General features: G+C 47.1%; 1 protein-coding gene across 2 annotated transcripts in view; it reads right to left on the bottom strand.

Annotated features, from left to right (window-relative positions):
• The window catches only part of glra1 (glycine receptor, alpha 1), a 104,031-nt gene extending 89,190 nt beyond the window's left edge, over positions 1–14,841 (bottom strand). The window contains exon 1 of one of the 2 annotated variants that reach the window (XM_061891688.1): positions 14,165–14,841. In XM_061891688.1, coding sequence (XP_061747672.1) covers positions 14,165–14,235 — 71 coding nt within the window. In that variant the 5' untranslated portion in view covers positions 14,236–14,841. The remainder of the gene's footprint in view (positions 1–14,164) is intronic. The other variant, XM_061891690.1, reaches the window with a different exon arrangement.
• Between the last annotated feature and the right edge of the window lie 9,880 nt (positions 14,842–24,721).

The raw sequence follows: 24,721 nt of genomic DNA, 5'->3' as shown, positions 1-24,721 counted from the left end.
AGTTGGGTCGAAGATAATACCCAGATTCTTTACCGTGTCGCCTTGTTTAATTGTTTGGTTGTCAAATGTTAGAGTTGTATTATTAAATAGAGTTCGGTGTCTAGTAGGACCGATAATCAGCATTTCCGTTTTTTTGGCGTTGAGTTGCAAAAAGTTAGCGGACATCCATTTTTTAATTTCATTAAGACACGCCTCCAGCTGACTACAATCCGGCGTGTTGGTCAGCTTTAGGGGCATGTAGAGTTGGGTGTCATCAGCATAACAGTGAAAGCTAATACCGTATTTGCGTATGATGTCACCTAGCGGCAGCATGTAGATGCTGAAGAGTGCAGGGCCAAGGACCGAACCCTGGGGAACTCCACACGTTACCTTAACATAGTCCGAGGTCACATTGTTATGGGAGACACACTGCATCCTATCAGTAAGATAAGAGTTAAACCAAGACAGGGCTAAGTCTGACATACCAATTCGTGTTTTGATACGTTCTAATAAAATATTATGATCGACGGTATCGAAAGCAGCGCTAAGATCGAGGAGCAGCAACATAGATGACGCATCAGAATCCATCGTTAGCAATAGATCATTAGTCATTTTTGCGAGGGCTGTCTCCGTGGAGTGATTTGCCCTGAAACCGGATTGAAAGGTTTCACATAGCTTGTTAGACGCTAAGTGTTCATTTAACTGCTCCGCAACAATTTTTTCAAGGATTTTTGAAATAAAGGGAAGGTGAGACACCGGTCGGTAATTTACCATGAGGTCAGGATCGAGGTTAGGTCTTTTAAGGAGAGGATGAATAACCGCTTTTTTGAATGCTAGGGGAACAGTGCCCGAGGAGAGTGATAAGTTTATAATATTTAGCACTGATGGACCTAATAATACAAAGAGCTCCTTGATCAGTTTCCCAGGAAGAGGGTCAAGTAAACATGTTGTCTGTTTTATTCCATTTACACGTTGTAACAATTCCTCTAATGTTATTTCCTCAAAACGAGAGAAACTATTTTGGAGGGCAGTATCCGCCGTATATACAATCGTGTCAGTGTTAATAGAACCCCGTTGTAGCTGGGACGCATTGTCTTTAATCTCCTTTCTAATGACTTCAATTTTCTTACTAAAGAATTGCATAAAGTCATCAGCTGAGTGGGTTGAGCTACTGGAAGGAGTCCCTTGTTGGGTTAGCGATGCTACCGTACTAAACAAAAATTTAGGATCGTTTTTATTACGGTGGATGAGATTTGAGTAATATTTAGCTTTAGCTAAGGTAAGCATGTGTTTATAAGTTATTAAACCATCACTCCATGCTTGATGGTGCACCTCAAGTTTAGTCGTGCGCCATTTGCGTTCCAGCTTTCTACATAATAATTTCTGAGCTCTAGTTTCTTCTGTAAACCACGGGGTGCGCTTTTTTGGAGCCTTTTTTAACTTTAGCGGTGCTATGTTATCAATGGTTTCGCGCAGGGCGTCGTTAAAGTTGTTAGTGAGGTTATCAATAGAGCCCACATACTTTGGGAATGGTGCCATTACCGAGGGCAGTAGGTCAGCAAGAGTTGTCGTTGTGGCTGTATTAATGTTGCGGCTGCTATAGCAGTTATTATTATTATTAGTTTGACGAACATGCGTCTGAACCTCGAATTTTATAAGGTAATGATCAGACAATACTTTAGTATACGGGAGTATCGTAACTTTGGAAACGGTGATGCCCCTGACAAGCACTAGGTCTATCGTATTACCGTTGCGATGCGTGGGTTCATTTATTATTTGTGTGAGACCACAGCTATCAATTACAGTCTGGAGCGCTACGCATGGTGGGTCCGATGGGGTATTCATATGGATATTAAAGTCCCCCATTATGATTATATTATCGGCGTGTGTCACTAGATCAGCAACGAACTCTGAGAATTCATTAATAAAGTCCGAATAGGGCCCTGGGGGGCGGTAGATAACAGCCAGGTGTAGAGGCAGCGGTGTGACAGACCTCATAGTAAGCACCTCAAACGATTTATATTTATTATTTATGTTAGGACTAAGGTTAAAGTTTTCGTTGTATATTAGTGCAACCCCCCCACCCCTTTTGAGCGGACGGGCAATATGCGCATGTGTAAAGTTAGGAGGACATGCCTCATTTAGCGCAAAAAAGTCGTTTGGTTTAAGCCAGGTTTCGCTGAGACCGATGACGTTAAGATTGTTGTCTCTGATAATATCATTAACTAACAACGTTTTAGGAGACAATGATCTTATGTTTAAAAAACCTATATTATAGGTAGTGGGCTGTTTTAGGGAGTTTTTGATCAAATTATCCGTAGTAGCAATATTAATAATGTTGTGTTTATTATGCCCGGTGCATTTAGTATAGTTACGACCATATCTAGGAATTGATACGACAGGAATTTTCCGATTGTTTGATTGTTGCTTTGATAAACTGCACGCATCATGGTTAGCCACCTCAGTAACGGGGATTTTCCGATTGTTTGTTTGTTGCTTTGATAAACTGCACGCATCATAGTTAGCCACCTCAGTAAAACACATGTCCAACTCTGAAACACTCAAAGCAGAAAAAACTTGTTCTAATTTAACTGACTCCTTACCCAGACCAGTAGTCTCGCATTTTCCATCTAAATCCGTCTTCGGGATGGAGGAAAGTGGTGTTCTGTGGGGATTAGCCTTCTGCTTTGTTTTTAGCCCCGCTCGGCATCCGCGTTTCCGATCACACCGCTGGCGTCTGCTCCGTAGACGGCCCCCGCTGCTACTAGACTCGCCTGCTTCACAGGCCGCTGGATGTAGCCGCCGATGTATTCCCATGCTAGTTAGCAAGTCTAGCACGCAAGTGTCTATCGGTCCAAAACGGCCCGATGTGTCCACATCCAGAAGTGTCTGGCGGTCGTACGTGATCACGGAGTGACCACGATGTGAGCCAGCCATAAAGTTTGTGGAATTGTCCGGTATTTCTGCCAAATGTTCCATCTTTAGCAGCAGCTCCGCAATGTTGCAGCCCGTTCGGGCGCCGCCATCTTAGAAGTTAGTGATGCAAGAGGTTCTGGGTATTTGTTCGGTTGTGTTTATGTTATGTTTATGTTGTGTTACGGTGCGGAGGTTCTACCGAAATGTGTTTGTCATTCTTGTTTGCTGTGGGTTCACTGTGTGGCGTATATTTGTAACAGTGTTAAAGTTGTTTACACGGCCACCCTCAGTGTGACCTGTATTGCTGTTGACCAAGTATGTCTTGCATTCACTTGTGTGTGTGTATGAGTTGCATATATTATGTGAGTGGGCCGGCACGCTGTTAGTATGGAGGAAAAGCGGACGTGGCGACATGTAGAGAACGCCAAAGGCAGTGCTTTTAAGGCCCGCCCCCAATATTATTGTCCAGGTGGAAATCGGGAGAAATTCAAGAGGGGCACTGAACTTCGGGAGTCTCCCGGGAAAATCGGGAGGGTCGACGAGTATGAGTATTAGTGGTGAATGCGGTGTTACAGCGGCGGGCCAGCTCTAATGTTAATTTGATATTGCCTCAAGGGCCAAATGAAATTACACGGCGGGCCAGAGTTTGACAGGCATGGCCTGGATGATACAAATGGGTTGGTGTTGGATTTTTTCGAAATATGTTGACATAGTAACAGTTTGAATTGTATTTTGCATGTCGGAATTCCTGGAATTTCAGGAAAAGCGAGGGTCTCAGACTGAGTCCCTGAACCCTCGTGCTGACTTTGCAGAAACCAGAAGGATGTTGTTCCCTGACACGTGGCTGCGGGCTCGGGTCGTGTGGAAATGAAGCGTTGGCCACTTTACGACTGCTGAGCTCACACGTACAATCCATCATAAGTAATGGGTCAATCAACCCAAGTGCGGCGACGCCGACCTTTGAACCCTGACATCCACGCCGACAGCAGGCACATTAGACCCAGGAGAGCTCTCGTTAAGTCAAGTTGATAAGTTGATGAACATATTGCACACGGCGCAGGTCTACAAGCGTGAACCTTTTGTCGTTACTTTGCACATTTATCCACTTTTTGTTTGCTGAGAGAGTGGGGATTATTCCACACATGAGGTGGTCTTCAAAGTCCCCGTGGTCCACCTGCCAGAGCAATACAGTTGATGTCACGTTGAGACATTTGAAAAATTAACCATAGAAAGAAGCGCTCCAACCAGTGCTGTAGGAGGGCCAGGGTGAGCAAATCAAGTGCTCCTTTGCTCCTGTCGTAAATGTCCCCCGAGCTCAATGTAAACAAAACATGGCGTCGATTGTTTGGGACTAAGTCTTTGTTTCAAAAGGAAGACATGTTGTGCACTATTTGCACCGAGGGTTCCGCAACAGCCCAAAAAATTGCACAAATGCCAAAAGCAGTGAAGTTGTCAGGTTGTGTAAATGGTAAATAAAAAGAGAATATAACAAATCCTTTTCAACTTATATTCAATTGAATAGACGGTAAAGACAAGATATTTCATCTTCACACTGACAAACTTTGTTGTTTTCTGCAAATAATCATGAAGTTAGAATGTAATGGCAGCAACACATGACAAAAAAGGCATTTTTACCAGCGTGTTACATGGCCTTTCCTTTTAACAACACTCAGTGCAGGTTTGGGAACTGAGGAGACACATTTTTGAAGTGGAATTCTTTCCCATTCTTGCTTGATGTACAGCTTAAGTTGTTCAACAGTCTCCTGCCTCATATTTTAGCCTTCACACATTTTCAATGTCTGGACTACAGGCAGGCCAGTCTAGTACCTGCACTCTTTTACTATGAAGACATGCTGTTGTAACACTGAAATAAGCAGGGGCATCCATGATAACGTTGCTTGTTGCTCCAAAAGCTGTATGTACCTTTCAGCATTAATGGTGCCTTCACGAATGTGTAAGTTAGCCATGCCTTGACCACTAATACACCCCCATACCATCACACATGCTGACTTCTACACTTTGCGCCTATAACTGTCCGGATGGTTATTTTCCTCTTTGGTTCACAGTTTCCAAAAACAATTTGAAATGTGGACTCGTCAGACCACAGAACAGTTTTCCACTTTGCATCAGTCCATCTTAGATGAGCTCGGGCCTAGCAAAGCCGGCAGCGTTTCTGGGTGTTGTTGATAAATGGCTTTGGTTTTGCATAGTAGAGTTTTAACTTGCACTTACAGATGTAGCGACCAACTGTAGTTACTGACAGTGGTTTTCTGAAGTGTTCGTGAGCCCATGTGGTGATATCCTTTACACACTGATGTGGCTTTTTTATGCTGTACTGCCTGAGGGATGGAAGGTGTGCAATGTCATGGCTTACGTGCAGTGATTTCTCCATATTCTCTGACCCTTTTGATGATATTACAGAGCATGGATGGTGAAATCCCTAAATTCCTTGCAATAGTTGCTTGAGAAATGTTGTTCTTAAACAATTTGCTCAGGCATTTGTTGACAAAGTGGTGACCCTCGCCCCGTCCTTGTTTGTGAATGAGTGAGAATTTTATGGAAGCTGCTTTTATACCCAATCATGGCACCCACCTGTTCCTAATTAGCCTGTTCACCTGTGGGATGTTCCAAATAAGTGTTTGATGAGCACTCCTCAACTTTCTCACACTTTTTTGTCACTTGTGCCAGCTTTTTTCAAACATGTTGCGGCCATCAAATTCCAAGTGCGCTAATATTTGCAAAAAACTAAGTTTTCCAGTTCGAATGTTAAATATCTTGTCTTTGCAGTCTATTCAATTGAATTTAAGTTGAGAAGGATTTGTTGTATTCTCTTTTTATTTAGCATTTTCACAACGTGACAACTTCACTGCTTTTGGCTTTTGTACTTCAACACGTCAAACTAAATCTGGGCGAGTCAATGATCGTGATCGATGACTGTGATTAGTTAGTTTGAGATGGATCACGGTGATCAGCAGGTAGCATTTTTACCTCCATTCAAACATGGCGGATATGTCAGTTAGAAGTTAGCGTAGTAGAAAAGTAACGATGCTCGCTATAATCCTGCACGGAACAATCCACCTTTATTCACCCTGATCCTGTGTGTGTCTGTCAATGTGTGTGTGTGTGTGTGTGTGTGTGTATGTGTGTGTGTGTACGTGTGAAAGTGTGTCCCCTGTGCAACTGTATATTTAGATATTTTTATTCAGACTTTTTATTTTTGTTTTTGCGAAGATTTCACTCTTCTAAAATAAAATATAGTAAATAAACTCTGCAGACACTTTGTGTTCTTTTGTGGAGAAACATTTTGTACCTGAAATAATCCTTAAACTTGGTGCACATTATTTTACAGTACCTCGGATTGAAACTGCACTTTAATGTGCTTTTTTTTTAAAAAGTTACCGTAAAAAAAACCTCCACAATGTGTGTCACCGCTTATTGTTTGCCAAACACTGATGTACACAAGTCATTAAAGAATACAAACAATAAATAATAATAAATAAAACATTGACAAGTCATTAAAGAATACAAGTAATAAAAATAATAAATATAACCCTGACAAGTCATTAAATAATACAAATAATACATACAAGTACAACCCATATACTAATAAATAAAACACTGATGTATACAAGTCATTAAAGAATACAAATAATAAATAATAATTAATAAAGCACTGATGTACACAAGTCATTAAAGAATACAAATAATAAATAATAATTAATAAAGCACTGATGTACACAAGTCATTAAAAAATACAAATAATAAATAATAATACATAAAACACTGACAAGTCATTAAAGAATACAAATAATAAATACAATAATAAATAAAAGACTGATGTATACATGTCATAAAAGAATACAAATAATAATTTACCATTTAAAAGTGTTGTTTACTTGAAGTAAAAGTCTAAAAGTATTCACTACACCAACACTACTTTGTTTACTGCAAAAAGGCTAGCAAAAACGTACTGAAAAAGCAGCAAAACCATGGTCCTAAAACCTGGTAAGGACCGGAGCATGGGTTACCTGTACTGTTACACATCTACTAAACATAATTCTATATATATGGTGGAAATGTCTGTTACAAAATACTGCAGTAGTACACAGTAATACACAGTAGTACACAGTAGGGATGCAGTACTTGCTTTAATCCTGCACAAGGACAATCTGACTTTAATTCAATAAAAACATTTTATATTAAAGTAGATCGAATGATATGAAAAATTTAGTTGTGATCATTTGTTTTGCCGTATCGCCCAGCCCTCCATCAAACCTTATCAGCGCTCCATCACACCTTATCAGGTGTCTCGTTACATGACACCTGTTTACTACTCTTTGATTACAATTGTTTTGCTTTTTTGTCAGCCTATTTTTAGAGGAGCTGTTGGAGTATTAGCCACATTTGCCACACCCCTGCCGACGAAAAAGGGTTTTCAAGCTCTGGCTTCTCCTTGGCAGACTGCACTCAATGAGTTGAATACAAAAAAACAATAAAATAGAAAAAAACAACAACATGAGGCCCATTTAGTCATTTAACTTTTTGTCTGTGTTCTGTTTGGGAAAAATAGAGACGATGCACTCCGAGTAAATGTAAGGTATAAAACACGCTACGAAGTGTTTCCCATTCAAGCAGGTTGACGATGCTGGCAGGTGAGGATGAACATGCCCACAGACTGCAGCAACCACACAACATCACCACTACCAGGTGAGGATGAACATGGCCACAGACTGCAGCAACCACACAACATCACCACTACCAGGTGAGGATGAACATGGCCACAGACTGCAGCAACCACACAACATCACCACTACCAGGTGAGGATGAACATGGCCACAGACTGCAGCAACCACACAACATCACCACTACCAGGTGAGGATGAACATGGCCACAGACTGCAGCAACCACACAACATCACCACTACCAGGTGAGGATGAACATGGCCACAGACTGCAGCAACCACACAACATCACCACTACCAGGTGAGGATGAACATGGCCACAGACTGCAGCAACCACACAACATCACCACTACCAGGTGAGGATGAACATGCCCGCAGACTGCAGCAACCACACAACATCACCACTACCAGGTGAGGATGAACATGGCCACAGACTGCAGCAACCACACAACATCACCACTACCAGGTGAGGATGAACATGGCCACAGACTGCAGCAACCACACAACATCACCACTACCAGGTGAGGATGAACATGGCCACAGACTGCAGCAACCACACAACATCACCACTACCAGGTGAGGATGAACATGCCCACAGACTGCAGCAACCACACAACATCACCACTACCAGGTGAGGATGAACATGCCCACAGACTGCAGCAACCACACAACATCACCACTACCAGGTGAGGATGAACATGCCCACAGACTGCAGCAACCACACAACATCAGCTCCAACAGGACAATGACCCCAAACACACCTCAAAAGTGGGAAAGGAATGGCTAAATTTAGGCTAGAATGAAGGTTTTAAAATGGCCTTCCCAAAGTCGTGGACAATGCTGAAGAAACAAGTCCATGTCAGAAAAGCAACACATTTAGCTGAACTGCAGCAATTCTGTGGTAAAAATTGAAGCAATTAGCAGTGAAAGTTGCCAAGGGACATGTAAGCAAATATTAACATTGTTGTATGTATACTTTTGACCCAGCACATTTTCAGTAGAGCCATAAAAGAAGCAAACTTCATGAATGTTTTTTGTGAGCAACAAGTATGTGCTCCAATCACCACATCACAACAAAATAAGAGTTGTAGAAATGATTGGAAACTCAAGAAAGCCATGACATCATGTTCTTTACACGTGCTTCATGTCAACATGACAGTGTCAGAAGTTCATTGCAGGAAGTCACTTTTGCAGCAACAAGCTCTAAAATGAACTTGGTGTCAAATAGAAGGATGCAACCTCACACACACACACACACACACACACACACACACACACACACACACACACATACTACTACTACTACTACTACTACGAGGGAATAATGAAAAGCAAATAAGTGATTGAAGGGACAAGATGGCATTTTACAATTCTCCGTTTGTGGACAGGGAGACTACAGCACAGTCAGTCTCTTCATGAACTAGCACCAACACAACTCAGTGAAAAGATTCAACAGAGTCACTGATGCTAAGCTAACAAACTAAACTGCTGCTCTGAGCGCTCGCTTGCTACGTGACATCATACGTCACAGAGCAACAGGCGCCGCTTTTCAAAGGCACACACTCTGCTCTCATGAAACATCTCAGCGGCACATGCCAGATATATGCATCGAGTATATATAGAATTACCGTATTTGCCAGACTATATACGCACCGGTATATAGTGATTTAGGGCTATATAAATAAACATTGATTGATTGATTGATATATAAGCCACACCCACTAAATTAGAGAAGAAAAAATATGTTTGCACATATTAGCCGTACCTGGCCTATATTAGCCTATAGGTTGCAGATATATACTTGTTGTGAATTGAGTTATTAACACAGAAATATTCTGTAAATGTTTATTTACGTACATTAATTGTTTCCAAACTGTGTCTGTAACACGGCAGTAAAACGGCTGATCAAACAAAACAGAAGTCATGGTCATGCACCCCCTGGCTGCGCGAGCTAGCTCTCCAATCAACTAAACAGACTCAAAAACTCCCCGCTGACATTTTGGTGAATTTGCTGAGGAATTTGTGAAAGCGAAACGATATAAAATATGGGTAAAATTTGCTAAAAAAAAAAAAAAAGCTAGCATGCTAACAATACAATGCTAACGTGCAAACAAGTGCATGTGTAAAGTTAGCATTAGTGAAATCACGAAATGACACTGAAGCGTGAATTTGCTATTAAAGCTAGTTAGCGTGCTAAAATGCTAACTGTAACATGTGTCATGTACAAAAATATTTTACTCAGAGGTTTAAAATTCTAGCATTAACATGCATCGAGTAGCAAAATGTTTTACTCAGAGGTTTAAAATGCCAGCATTAGCAGTCTTTTGAGTAGCAACATATTTTACTCAGAGGTTTAAAATGCTAGCATTAGCATGCATCGAGTAGCAAAATATTTTACTCAGAGGTTTAAAATGCCAGCATTAGCATGCATCGAGTAGCAACATATTTTACTCAGAGGTTTAAAATGCTAGCATTAGCATGCATCGAGTAGCAACATATTTTACTCGGAGGTTTAAAATGCTAGCATTAGCATGCACTTGTAAACCTTTTAGCATATTAGCTAATGCTAACGACGCTAGCTTGATTACATTACGATAGCAGGTATGCATGAAAACACTCCTACAGACATCACACATGGGACGCTTTAGTAAGTAAGAATTGTTTTAGTTATATTGTAAAACTTACAGACATTGCATGAAGTGATGAATGAAGAATCATTTAGAGAAGGAACACTAAAAGACAAAACAGCACGAGTAGAAACGTTAAATGGTAAGGCACTTTTAATTCCGGTTCAAGACTTTGCGGGAATTCCCATTCACCTAGCAGCACCCGCAGTGAGCCAACTCGACCAAAGGATGGCGCCGTAGCACAAACAACAACACCCCTTTTTCCAGTGTCTCTACACGTGTGCAATGAAAGTTATCTGTATTTCGGCCGCACCGTTTTATAAACCGCAGGGTTTAAAGCGTAGGGGGGGAAAAAGTAGCAGCTTCCAGTTCAAGGGGCTTGTAAGTCCACTTCCTGTTTCCTGAGGAGCCAGGAGACAGGAGGCGGGACAAAGGCAGCGTGGACTCATCAGGTGAGTCCTGGGCCATGGATGAGGATGAGGAGGAGGAAGAAGAAGGTATGAATTAAAGGGCGAGGAGCTGAGATGGCAATCTAGCAAAGCGCTCCATTGAGCCAACAATGTGCAGCCAATGCAAACGCCTCCACAGAAGACGTGATGCGGACACTCCACTTAATGAGGAACACCCTCCTGACCACAGCAATAACCAGCAAAGATTAGTCAACACAAGAACAATCATCCGACTCATGCCCCGCCCCCTTGCACCATCAGCCAATCAACTGCTGCCAGGCTTTGTGGTCAACTTCAAGATGGTGGAGTACAGGTTCGTTAAGAGTACATTGCTCGTTAAGAGTTAATCACATGGTTGATTGATCATCATCTAAGAGCGGAAGCAAAATGGAGTGCAGTGCTGGCTGCAACCAGCAGGGGCGCTGTTGGTGCAGAAGAAGAACAACACATATAATAACAATAATAATCATAATAATAATGGATGAGGGCAGCACAGTGGCATAGGGGTTAGTGTGTCTGCCTCACAATACGAAGGTCCTGAGTAGTCCTGGGTTCAATCCCGGGCTCGGGATCTTTCTGTGTGGAGTTTGCATGTTCTCCCCATGAATGCGTGGGTTCCTCCCACCTCCAAAGACATGCACCTGGGGATAGGCCCCTCCCACCTCCAAAGACATGCACCTGGGGAAAGGCCCCTCCCACCTCCAAAGACATGCACCTGGGGAAAGGCCCCTCCCACCTCCAAAGACATGCACCTGGGGATAGGCCCCTCCCACCTCCAAAGACATGCACCTGGGGAAAGGCCCCTCCCACCTCCAAAGACATGCACCTGGGGAAAGGCCCCTCCGTCCTCCAAAGACATGCACCTGGGGAAAGGCCCCTCCCACCTCCAAAGACATGCACCTGGGGAAAGGCCCCTCCCACCTCCAAAGACATGCACCTGGGGATAGGCCCCTCCCACCTCCAAAGACATGCACCTGGGGAAAGGCCCCTCCCACCTCCAAAGACATGGACCTGGGGATAGGCCCCTCCCACCTCCAAAGACATGCACCTGGGGATAGGCCCCTCCCACCTCCAAAGACATGCACCTGGGGAAAGGCCCCTCCCACCTCCAAAGACATGCACCTGGGGATAGGCCCCTCCCACCTCCAAAGACATGCACCTGGGGATAGCCCCCTCCCACCTCCAAAAACATGCACCTGGGGAAAGGCCCCTCCCACCTCCAAAGACATGCACCTGGGGATAGGCCCCTCCCACCTCCAAAGACATGCACCTGGGGAAAGGCCCCTCCCACCTCCAAAGACATGCACCTGGGGATAGGCCCCTCCCACCTCCAAAGACATGCACCTGGGGATAGGCCCCTCCCACCTCCAAAGACATGCACCTGGGGATAGGCCCCTCCCACCTCCAAAGACATGCACCTGGGGATAGGTTGATTGGCAACACTAAATGGTCCCTAGTGTGTGAATGTTGTCTATCTGTGTTGGCCCTGTGATGAGGTGGTGACTTGTCCAGGGTGTACACCGCCTTCCGCCCGAATGCAGCGGAGTTGGGCCTCAGTCTCCCACATGTGCCAACCTAGACCGAGGCGACGTGCACCAGTCTCTGTGTCCCACATGTGCCGACAAAGACGGAGGCGACGTGGTCCGGTCTGAGTGTCCCACATGTGCCGACAAAGACCGAGGCGACGTGGTCCGGTCTGAGTGTCCCACATGTGCCGACAAAGACCGAGGCGACGTGGTCCGGTCTCAGTGTTCCACATGTGCCGACAAAGACCGAGGCGACGTGGTTCGGTCTCAGTGTCCCACATGTGCCGACATAGACTGAGAAGACGTGGTCCGGGCCTCAGTGTCCCACATGTGCCGACAGAGACCGTGGCGACGTGCACCAGTCTCAGTGTCCCACATGTGCCTACAAAGACCGAGGCGACGTGGTCCGGCCTCGGTGTCCCACATGTGCCGACAAAGACCGAGGCGACGTGGTCCGGCCTCAGTGTCCCACATGTGCCGACAAAACCGAGGCGACGTGGTCCGGCCTCAGTGTCCCACATGTGCCGACAAAACCGAGGCGACGTGGTCCGGTCTCAGTGTCCCACATGTGCCGACAAAGACCGAGGCGACGTGGTCCGGCCTCAGTGTCCCACATGTGCCGACAAAACCGAGGCGACGTGGTCCGGCCTCAGTGTCCCACATGTGCCGACAAAGACCGAGGCGACGTGGTCCGGCCTCAGAGTCCCAACTGTGCCGACAAGGACCGAGGCGACGTGCACCAGTCTCTGTGTCCCACATGTGCCGACAAAGACCGAGGCGACGTGGTCCGGTCTCAGTGTCCCACATGTGCCGACAAAGACCGAGGCGACGTGGTCCGGCCTCAGTGTCCCACATGTGCCGACAAAACCGAGGCGACGTGGTCCGGCCTCAGTGTCCCACATGTGCCGACAAAGACCGAGGCGACGTGGTCCGGCCTCAGTGTCCCACATGTGCCGACAAGGACTGAGGCGACGTGCACCAGTCTCTGTGTCCCACATGTGCCGACAAAGACCGAGGCGACGTGGTCCGGCCTCATTGTCCCACATGTGCCGACAAAGACCGAGGTGACGTGGTCCGGTCTCAGTGTCCCACATGTGCCGACAAAGACTGAGGCGACGTGGTCCAGTCCAAGTGTCCCACGTGTGCCGACAAAGACCGAGGCGACGTGCACCAGTCTCTGTGTCCCACATGTGCCGACAAAGACCGAGGCGACGTGGTCTGGTCCAAGTGTCCCACATGTGCCGACAGAGACCGAGGCGACGTGGTCTGGTCCAAGTGTCCCACATGTGCCGACAAAGACCGAGGCGACGTGGTCCGGTCTCAGTGTCCCACATGTGCCGACAAAGACCGAGGCGACGTGGTCCGGCCTCAGTGTCCCACATGTGCTGACAAAGACCGAGGTGACGTGGTCCGGTCTCAGTGTCCCACATGTGCCGACAAAGGCCGAGGCGACGTGGTCCAGTCCGAGTGTCCCACGTGTGCCGACAAAGACCGAGGCGACGTGCACCAGTCTCTGTGTCCCACATGTGCCGACAAAGACCGAGGCGACGTGGTCTGGTCCAAGTGTCCCACATGTGCCGACAGAGACCGAGGCGACGTGGTCTGGTCCAAGTGTCCCACATGTGCCGACAAAGACCGAGGCGACGTGGTCTGGTCCAAGTGTCCCACATGTGCCGACAGAGACCGAGGCGACGTGGTCTGGTCCAAGTGTCCCACATGTGCCGACAGAGACCGAGGCGACGTGGTCTGGTCCAAGTGTCCCACATGTGCCGACAAAGACCGAGGCGACGTGGTCCAGTTCAAGTATCCCCCGAGGTGCCCAATGGTGCGGCGTATGTCGCCGCAGTTGGAAGACGATTGGCTGACAGATGCCGAAGGTGAGTGAGGAGGCGGGGCGGTGGACAAAAAAGGGGAGGAGCTAACGCAAGCCGACACCTGCACATGCTGCCCTCTAGTGGCCACTCTCCTATCTGCAGAGGTTCTTACCTGAAGAACACCAGGGTCTCCCACAGGTAGATGCCCAGCGCGTTCAGCCGGCACATCTTGGACAGTCTCATGGTGGGGTGGTGGGGGGGCGTGGGGGTTCTGGAGGGGGGGGGGTCTCTCCCCTTCAACCTTGAGGGAGGAAGAGGTGGAGCGGACCTCCAAGGTGAGCACACCTGTGTCCTCCTGAAGACACGGGGGGAAGTGGGAGGGGGGAGGAGGGAAGGGGGAGGGGGTCTCTGTCAGGACGCTAATTGGCGCACAATTCCACCTGCGTGATGATCCTCGGCGATGGCGCCAAAACCAGGTATATTCCCGGCGGCGGGCGCGCGAGTCGCCCACGCACGCGCTCGGCTCACACGCCTTCCTCTGCCTCCTTCATCGCAACGTCCGCCACCTTTCCCGCGTCCTGCCCCCCACGCCCCCCTCCCCAAGCGCAAGAGCCGCTCCTCCTCCGTGCAAACGGTCAGGGGCGCGCGTGGTCGTGGGCGCCGCGCTCCGCTCCGTCCATCGTCTGCTGGCGTGGCGCAAGTTCGCGTGCGGCCGTCGGCGCGTCAGCCCGGGAAGAAGACGGTGCTGCAGTCATTAAGCAAACTCGCCGGGGAAGCAGGCCACGCCCACGCGGCCCGCAGCTCGCCGCTGATTGGCCGCCGCCGACGTCGCTCGACGCGCCAGGACGGAGCGATTCTCCCGGTCACGTGACTCGTCATAAACACAACAACAACAAAAATAACAACAACCCCACATCGCTGCCAGCGGCACGACAACATCGCGCCTTCCTGCCGGGGAACGTGACGTCATGACTTGCGTCGTTGGACGTCTGGCACGCGCGCGCACGTCGTCTCGCTGTGCGCGTGTCACGGAACGCCAAGTCAGAGTCGTGAATATTTCACGCGGGACGCCACCATTAAAGCTCGTTATGTGTCCCACCTGCTATTTTTAGCTCAGTGATGAGCGACGGAAGTGCCACAGGTTCGATTCCCTGCTCGCTGCGTGGCATGACGCGAATATCTCAACATGTTGGCAACCGGTGTAAGAAGCGTTACATTTTTTGGGAAATACGATTTATTTTTTTATTTTTTATTTGAATTATTTATTATTTGTCTTAAATAAAATACAAATATTTTTTTGTCTTTTTTGTATTTTATTTTATTTTTTGTTTATTAAAATAAATACAAAATATATGACATTTTTCTTTTCATTTACAACCCAAGAAATGATTGACAGTCTGTTCCAATGTCAAACTGCAGCCAGCAACAAAATCTTCCCTTTTTTTTAACTTTTATCTAAGGAAAGTCTTATTGACATCATATCATATTTTATGTTTTTGCCAAATAAAATAAATCAACATTTTTTTGGGACAAAAAGGGTATGTAAAAAAAAACAGAAAAAACATGAAAATGATCGGATTTGTATCTCGAGATTTAAGTGTTGAAAGTATTAAAGAAAGAAAAAATATGAACAAATGTCCCTTTAAGATCCCAATACATTTTATTTTTTTAAATCGGTTTTTGTGGTTGGTGCACTAATTGTAAGTGTATTTTGTGTTTTTTGTGTTGATTTAATACAAAAAATAAAAAATATTTATATATATTTTTTTAAATAAAAATGAATAAAAAATTCTTCTGCGGCCCAGTACCAATCGGGCCCGGTGGTTGGGGGACCACTGCTTTAGAGCGCAGCTGTAACTTCCTGCCACTAAACCTACAGAAAATAATTATTCTCAGGTTTCTACATGTTTAAAAGACGTCAAATCTATTTTGACTTCCTGCTAAACTACGGGCTGGTGTCGCACCTCCCCTTTATTTCTAAAAATCCTCCAAAAAAGAAATACAAATAGTTGCACAGCAGCTAAGTGAATACAAAGCGTCTAACAATCTTTCTGAATGCTTTCATTTGGCTTTCATGTTCACACTTTACACTGTTTTATCACACTTTATCAAGTTTTTTTTTAAATTCCTATTCCTATACATATTTAAATACATACTGCGAAAAAAAAAATATTTTCCCTAGTTGAATAAGAATAAGAGGATAAATAAATGTATTTCCTCGCACGAAACCTGCACATAGTACTTCTTCTCAGGTTTCTCTTTGTTTACACTTTCACACTTTGCACTTCTCTTAGATTTTATGAAGCATTTTTTTTTTACATATACCATGTTTTTAAGAGATTATTGTCAATAGTGTTCAATGGGATTTTAACATTTTGTTGACATTGTTTTAGTGTTATCTTTGTTTTTGTTGACATTTCCTTTCTGCCCTGATAGATGCGGGACAATAATCACAGAAAGTTACATTTCTAATTAAAATGTTTACATTTTATACAAAAAAATAATAATGTTACTTATTTTCCATCTGTCATAAAACGTAATTATCGATTGATACAAAACTCTTACATCGTGATACAGTTCGCAGCTATATGGCCCAGCCCTATGTTGATGGTATATTTTATTTGACACTAAATCACAGCCTTAGGAGCCAACTTTTTAATTGTAATCCATAAAATGGTTCTGCAGCAAGCACAATAAATACATGATGAATAATAAATGCAATGGTGGATTATTGGAATATATGATAGTGTACAAAACATCATAATGACATGTATAATAATGAATAAATACTACTGTACATCCCAATGAAAGGCAGCGAGGCCACTTTGACTCATTTAGTAAATGAAATAAAATAAGTAGATTAAAATGTCTAAATGTGTAAAACTCTATGATCAAATCCTCTTAGCTTTGATTTCCATCTGACACAGAAAATTTGTGTCATCTAATTACCATTAATCAATTATTCATGATCAATTGCAACAACAAAATGAGTCATATGCTAAACATGGCCACTTAATTAGGGACACATGGACTAAACTCTCCTGGGGGCAAACGTACTCTGCAGTGGACGTTTGTTTTGGGTGGATATCTTTGCTGGAGGAGGAACAAAAGGGAAACGCTTATGTCCGTAAGGAGGTGAAGGTAAACGGTCCTCCTTTTGTAGCTGGGAGAGGGCAGGATGCATGAATGGAGCTAAAGAACCTATTAGCGTGCACGTGGGAGCGTGCACGTGTGAGCGTGCACGTGCACGTTGAGGTTGTGCATGACCTCTAACACCACCTTGATTTGTCTCAGGTATAAAACATGAGGAGGGGTCTTCCAAAACAAGATGGAGAACGTTTGATAAAGCCAAGGTCTGAGGAAAGGACCAGGGGCCTCATGTATTAAGAGTGGTGTGGACCAGGGGCCTCATGTATTAAGAGTGGTGTGGACCAGGGGCCTCATGTATTAAGTGTGGTGTGGACCAGGGGGCCTCATGTATTAAGAGTGGTGTGGACCAGGGGCCTCATGTATTAAGAGTGGTGTGGACCAGGGGCCTCATGTATTAAGAGTGGTGTGGACCAGGGGCCTCATGTATTAAGTGTGGTGTGGACCAGGGGCCTCATGTATTAAGAGTGGTGTGGACCAGGGGCCTCATGTATTAAGTGTGGTGTGGACCAGGGGCTTCATGTAGTAAGAGTGGTGTGGACCAGGGGCCTCATGTATTAAGTGTGGTGTGGACCAGGGGCCTCATGTATTAAGTGTGGTGTGGACCAGGGGCCTCATGTATTAAGTGTGGTGTGGACCAGGGGCCTCATGTAGTAAGAGTGGTGTGGACCAGGGGCTTCATGTAGTAAGTGTGGTGTGTAGTTCCATCTGCAAATAGACCTACATTCACATCCCTTAAGCAGCGTACGCAAGTAAAACTTCAGATGTAACAACGTGTTTAAAAGTCTCCAGCTTGAGAAGACGTGTCCTTCCTGGTCAAAAAGGTCAACAAACATCAAAGAGCAGTAGTCAGTACAGATGGCGACTCACTATTAATACTCTACTCCTGAAACATTAAAATAAAAACAATTGTGGGCTCCTTCACGGAAATTATAGTTGAGACATTTTACAAGATGGCTGACATTTCTTCCTGGATGTTACAGAAAGTATGAGAATGTGTGAGATGCTGCCTTTCTTCACTTATATCATCATCTAATATTTGTCAGAGACATATTTTCTCTGGCCTTTCCGTCCATCTCTATCACCTTATTTGATCGAATGACGGAACATGAAACTGGTGGCGCTCCTTGAATGAGCCCACGTGGGCAAAGGCTTGTCGAGGGACGCCATCGCCGCAGCGGCCAAAACAAACAAAGCGGGAGGGAGATGCCCGGGAAGAAGGACAAAAACTGGATTTCCTGGCAAGAAGTTTAAGTTTTGTCAGGTAAGTAGAGGATAGGTTATGTAGGTGTGGCCCCAAGGTCCAGCTGGCTGGAGAATCCTTCTCACAAAAACTGAAATGAATGCCTTGTCAGATATGAAACATATTCTGGAAGAATTAGTGACAATGATTCTTTAAATTAATCTAAAAAAAACCTAGAGAGTGTTTATTACTATCTACAGTAGGATTCACACGGCCCCGTACATCCACGTCTACCTGACACATGAAACGTGACACATTTAGGGGTGTGCACTTTCCACTTCAACCGCCAGATAGCAATGGTGTTACATTTCTAAAAATGTGTTTTGTGGCAGTTCCAACTTCGACCAAAGCTTCTGTTTCTATGTAGAGTGGCACTTTCCATCATTTCCAGCAGACTGCATTGCAAAATAATTAACCTCCCTCTTCCTGCCACGTGAGATACACCCAGGGTTTGGGGCCAAATGAATCTCTTCCCAAATGTACCTCACTCATTATTATTTTTAAACACTAAATACTGCCAGCATTAATGATGTACTACTGTTCAAATACAACCAAAAGTCCAATAGTGATAGTTAAATATCACAATGCAAAAAAGATTGGTGTCATTAATCATCCTGCTAGAAAATGGTGGCTTTCTACTAGTTTGCATAATTGAAAGTCCCCGAGCAGGAAAAGCCAAAGAAGAAAAGTCAACATTTGTCACGTTGTTGTTGTTGAAGGGCAGCCTCAGGAAGTGTGGCGAATGTGGGGAACAACAACAAGTGACAGAAGAATGTGGAATGAACTTTGACCTTGTCATGGCGCTCACAGACCCCAGGCTGTCACACCAACCTGCTTCTCATGGCCCACACCGTGTTGGAGCAGCAACACCACACCGTGTTGGAGCAGCAACACCACACCGTGTTGGAGCAGCAACACCACACCGTGTTGGAGCAGCAACAACACCACACCATGTTGAAGCAGCAACACCACACCGTGTTGGAGCAGCAACACCACACAGTGTTGGAGCAGCAACACCACACCGTGTTGGAGCAGCAACACCACACCGTGTTGGAGCAGCAACACCACACAGTGTTGGAGCAGCAACACCACACCATGTTGGAGCAGCAACACCACACCATGTTGGAGCAACAACACCACACCATGTTGGAGCAGCAACATCACACCGTGTTGGAGCAGCAACACCACACTGTGTTGGAGCAGCAACACCACACCGTGTTGGAGCAGCAACACCACACAGTGTTGGAGCAGCAACACCACACCATGTTGGAGCAGCAACACCACACCGTGTTGGAGCAACAACACCACACCATGTTGGAGCAGCAACACCACACCGTGTTGGAGCAGCAACACCACACCATGTTGGAGCAGCAACACCACACCATGTTGGAGCAACAACACCACACCATGTTGGAGCAGCAACATCACACCGTGTTGGAGCAGCAACACCACACTGTGTTGGAGCAGCAACACCACACCGTGTTGGAGCAGCAACACCACACAGTGTTGGAGCAGCAACACCACACCATGTTGGAGCAGCAACACCACACCATGTTGGAGCAGCAACACCACACCGTGTTGGAGCAACAACACCACACCATGTTGGAGCAGCAACATCACACCGTGTTGGAGCAGCAACACCACACTGTGTTGGAGCAGCAACACCACACCGTGTTGGAGCAGCAACACCACACCATGTTGGAGCAGCAACATCACACCGTGTTGGAGCAGCAACACCACACTGTGTTGGAGCAGCAACACCACACCGTGTTGGAGCAGCAACACCACACAGTGTTGGAGCAGCAACACCACACCATGTTGGAGCAGCAACACCACACCGTGTTGGAGCAACAACACCACACCGTGTTGGAGCAGCAACACCACACCGTGTTGGAGCAGCAACACCACACCATGTTGGAGCAGCAACACCACACCATGTTGGAGCAGCAACACCACACCATGTTGGAGCAGCAACATCACACCGTGTTGGAGCAGCAACACCACACTGTGTTGGAGCAGCAACACCACACCGTGTTGGAGCAGCAACACCACACAGTGTTGGAGCAGCAACACCACACCATGTTGGAGCAGCAACACCACACCATGTTGGAGCAACAACACCACACCATGTTGGAGCAGCAACATCACACCGTGTTGGAGCAGCAACACCACACTGTGTTGGAGCAGCAACACCACACCGTGTTGGAGCAGCAACACCACACCATGTTGGAGCAGCAACATCACACCGTGTTGGAGCAGCAACACCACACTGTGTTGGAGCAGCAACACCACACCGTGTTGGAGCAGCAACACCACACAGTGTTGGAGCAGCAACACCACACCATGTTGGAGCAGCAACACCACACCGTGTTGGAGCAACAACACCACACCATGTTGGAGCAGCAACACCACACCGTGTTGGAGCAGCAACACCACACCATGTTGGAGCAGCAACACCACACCATGTTGGAGCAGCAACACCACACAGTGTTGGAGCAGCAACACCACACCGTGTTGGAGCAGCAACACCACACCGTGTTGGAGCAGCAACACCACACCATGTTGGAGCAGCATACAAAACACTGTGTTGGAGCAGCAACACCACACCATGTTGGAGCAGCAACACCACACCGTTTTGGAGCAGCATACACCGCACCATGTTGGAGCAACAACACCACACCGTGTTGGAGCGGCAACACCACACCATGTTAGAGCAGCAACACCACACCGTGTTGGAGCAGCATACACCACACCATGTTGGAGCAACAACACCACGGTGTGTCCACACCGTGTTGGAGCAGCAACACCACACCATGTTGGAGCAGCAACACCACACCGTGTTGGAACAGCAACACCACACCATGTTGGAGCAGCATACACCACACCATGTTGGAGCAGCAACACCGCACCGTGTTGGAGCAGCATACACCACACCATGTTGGAGCAACAACACCACACCGTGTTGGAGCAACAACACCACACCGTGTTGGAGCAACAACACCACACCGTGTTGTAGCAGCAACACCACACCATGTTGGAGCAGCATACACCACACCATGTTGGAGCAACAACACCACACCATGTTGGAGCAGCAACACCACACCATGTTGGAGTAGCAACACCACACCGTGTTGGAGCAGCAATACCACACCGTGTTGGAGCAGCAACACCACACCATGTTGGAGCAGCAACACCACACCGTGTTGGAGCAGTAACACCACACCGTGTTGGAGCAGCAACACCACACCATGTTGGAGCAACAACACCACACCGTGTTGGAGCAGCAACACCACAATAATTTGGAGCAGCAACACCACACCATGTTGGAGCAGCATACACCACACCATGTTGGAGCAACAACACCACAATAATTTGGAGCAGCAACACCACACCATGTTGGAGCAGCAACACCACAACAATTTGGAGCAGCAACACCACACCATGTTGGAGCAGCAACACCACAACAATTTGGAGCAGCAACACCACATCGTGGTGGAGCAGCAACACCACAACAATTTGGAGCAAAAACACCACACCAAGTTGGAGCAGCAACACAACAACAATTTGGAGCAACAACACCACATTGTGTTGGAGTAGTAACACCACACCGTGTTGGAACAACAACACCACAATGTATTGTATTTTAACAATGATACATCATGAGGCCCCTGGTCCACACCACTCTTAATGCATGAGGCCACTGGTCCACACCACTCTTAATGCATGAGGCCCCTGGTCCACACCACTCTTAATGCATGAGGCCCCTGGTCCACACCACTCTTAATGCATGAGGCCACTGGTCCACGCCACTCTTAATGCATGAGGCCCCTGGTCCACACCACTCTTAATGCATGAGGCCACTGGTCCACACCACTCTTAATGCATGAGGCCCCTGGTCCACACCACTCTTAATGCATGAGGCCCCTGGTCCACACCACTCTTAATGCATGAGGCCACTGGTCCACACCACTCTTAATGCATGAGGCCCCTGGTCCACACCACTCTTAATGCATGAGGCCCCTGGTCCACACCACTCTTAATGCATGAGGCCCCTGGTCCACACCACTCTTAATGCATGAGGCCCCTGGTCCACAACACTCTTACTGCATGAGGCCACTGGTCCACCCCACTCTTAATACATGAGGCCCCTGGTCCACACCACTCTCAATGCATGAGGCCCCTGGTCCACACCACTCTTAATGCATGAGGCCCCTGGTCCACAACACTCTTAATAAACGAGGCCCCTGGTCCACACCACTCTTAATACATGAGGCCCCTGGTCCACACCACTCTTAATACATGGGGCCCCTGGTCCACAGAACTCTTAATACATGAGGCCCCTGGTCCACAACACTCTTAATACATGAGGCCCCTGGTCCACACCACGCTTAATACATGAGGCCCCTGGTCCCCACCACTCTTAATACATGAGGCCCCTGGTCCACACCACTCTTAATACATGAGGCCCCTGGTCCACACCACTCTTAATACATGGGGCCCCTGGTCCACAGAACTCTTAATACATGAGGCCCCTGGTCCGCAACACTCTTAATACATGAGGCCCCTCGTCCCCACCACTCTTAATACATGAGGCCCCTGGTCCACAACACTCTTAATACATGAGGCCCCTGGTCCACACCACTCTTAATACATGGGGCCCCTGGTCCACAGAACTCTTAATACATGAGGCCCCTGGTCCGCAACACTCTTAATACATGAGGCCCCTCGTCCACACCACGCTTAATACATGAGGCCCCTGGTCCCCACCACTCTTAATACATGAGGCCCCTGGTCCACACCACTCTTAATACATGAGGCCCCTGGTCCCCACCACTCTTAATACATGAGGCCCCTGGTCCCCACCACTCTTAATGCATGAGGCCCCTGGTCCACAACACTCTTAATACATGAGGCCCCTGGTCCACACCACGCTTAATACATGAGGCCCCTGGTCCACACCACTCTTAATACATGAGGCCCCTGGTCCCCACCACTCTTAATACATGAGGCCCCTGGTCCACACCACTCTTAATGCATGAGGCCCCTGGTCCACAACACTCTTAATACATGAGGCCCCTGGTCCACACCACTCTTAATACATGAGGCCCCTGGTCCACACCACTCTGAATACATGAGGCCCCTGGTCCCCACCACTCTTAATACATGAGGCCCCTGGTCCACACCACTCTTAATACATGAGGCCCCTGGTCTCCAGCACTCTTAATACATGAGGCCCCTGGTCCACAGAACTCTTAATACATGAGGCCCCTGGTCCACACCACTCTTAATGCATGAGGCCCCTGGTCCACAGCACTCTTAATACATGGGGCCCCTGGTCCACAGAACTCTTAATACACGAGGCCCCTGGTCCGCAACACTCTTAATACATAAGGCCCCTGGTCCACACCACTCTTAATACATGAGGCCCCTGGTCCACGCCATCTCTTAATGCATGAGGCCCCTGGTCCACACCACTCTTAATACATGAGGCCCCTGGTCCACGCCATCTCTTAATGCATGAAGCCCCTGGTCCGCAACACTCTTAATACATAAGGCCCCTGGTCCACAGAACTCTTAATACATGAGGCCCCCGGTCCACACCACTCTTAATACATGAGGCCCCTGGTCCACAGAACTCTTAATACACGAGGCCCCTGGTCCACACCACTCTTAATGCATGAGGCCCCTGGTCCACACCACTCTTAATGCATGAGGCCCTTGGTCCACACCACTCTTAATACATGAGGCCCCTGGTCCACACCCCTCTTAATGCATGAGGCCCTTGGTCCACACCACTCTTAATACATGAGGCCCCTGGTCCACACCACTCTTAATGCATGAGGCCCCTGGTCCACACCACTCTTAATGCATGAGGCACCTGGTCCACACCACTCTTAATGCATGAGGCCCCTGGTCCACACCACTCTTAATGCATGAGGCCCCTGGTCCACACCACTCTTAATGCATGAGGCCCCTGGTCCACACCACTCTTAATACATGAGGCCCCTGGTCCACACCACTCTTAATGCATGAGGCCCTTGGTCCACACCACTCTTAATACATGAGGCCCCTGGTCCACACCACTCTTAATGCATGAGGCCCCTGGTCCACACCACTCTTAATGCATGAGGCACCTGGTCCACACCACTCTTAATGCATGAGGCCCCTGGTCCACACCACTCTTAATGCATGAGGCCCCTGGTCCACACCACTCTTAATGCATGAGGCCCCTGGTCCACAACACTCTTAATACATGAGGCCCGTGGTCCACAGAACTCTTAATACATGAGGCCCCTGGTCCACACCATTCTTAATACATGAGGCCCATGGTCCACAGAA

This window comes from Nerophis ophidion, linkage group LG29, assembly GCF_033978795.1.
Source record: "Nerophis ophidion isolate RoL-2023_Sa linkage group LG29, RoL_Noph_v1.0, whole genome shotgun sequence".
NCBI classification, from domain to species: Eukaryota; Metazoa; Chordata; class Actinopteri; order Syngnathiformes; family Syngnathidae; genus Nerophis; species Nerophis ophidion.
Note: the sequence above shows the minus strand (reverse complement) of the source record. Positions and strands in the feature narration are given on the sequence as shown.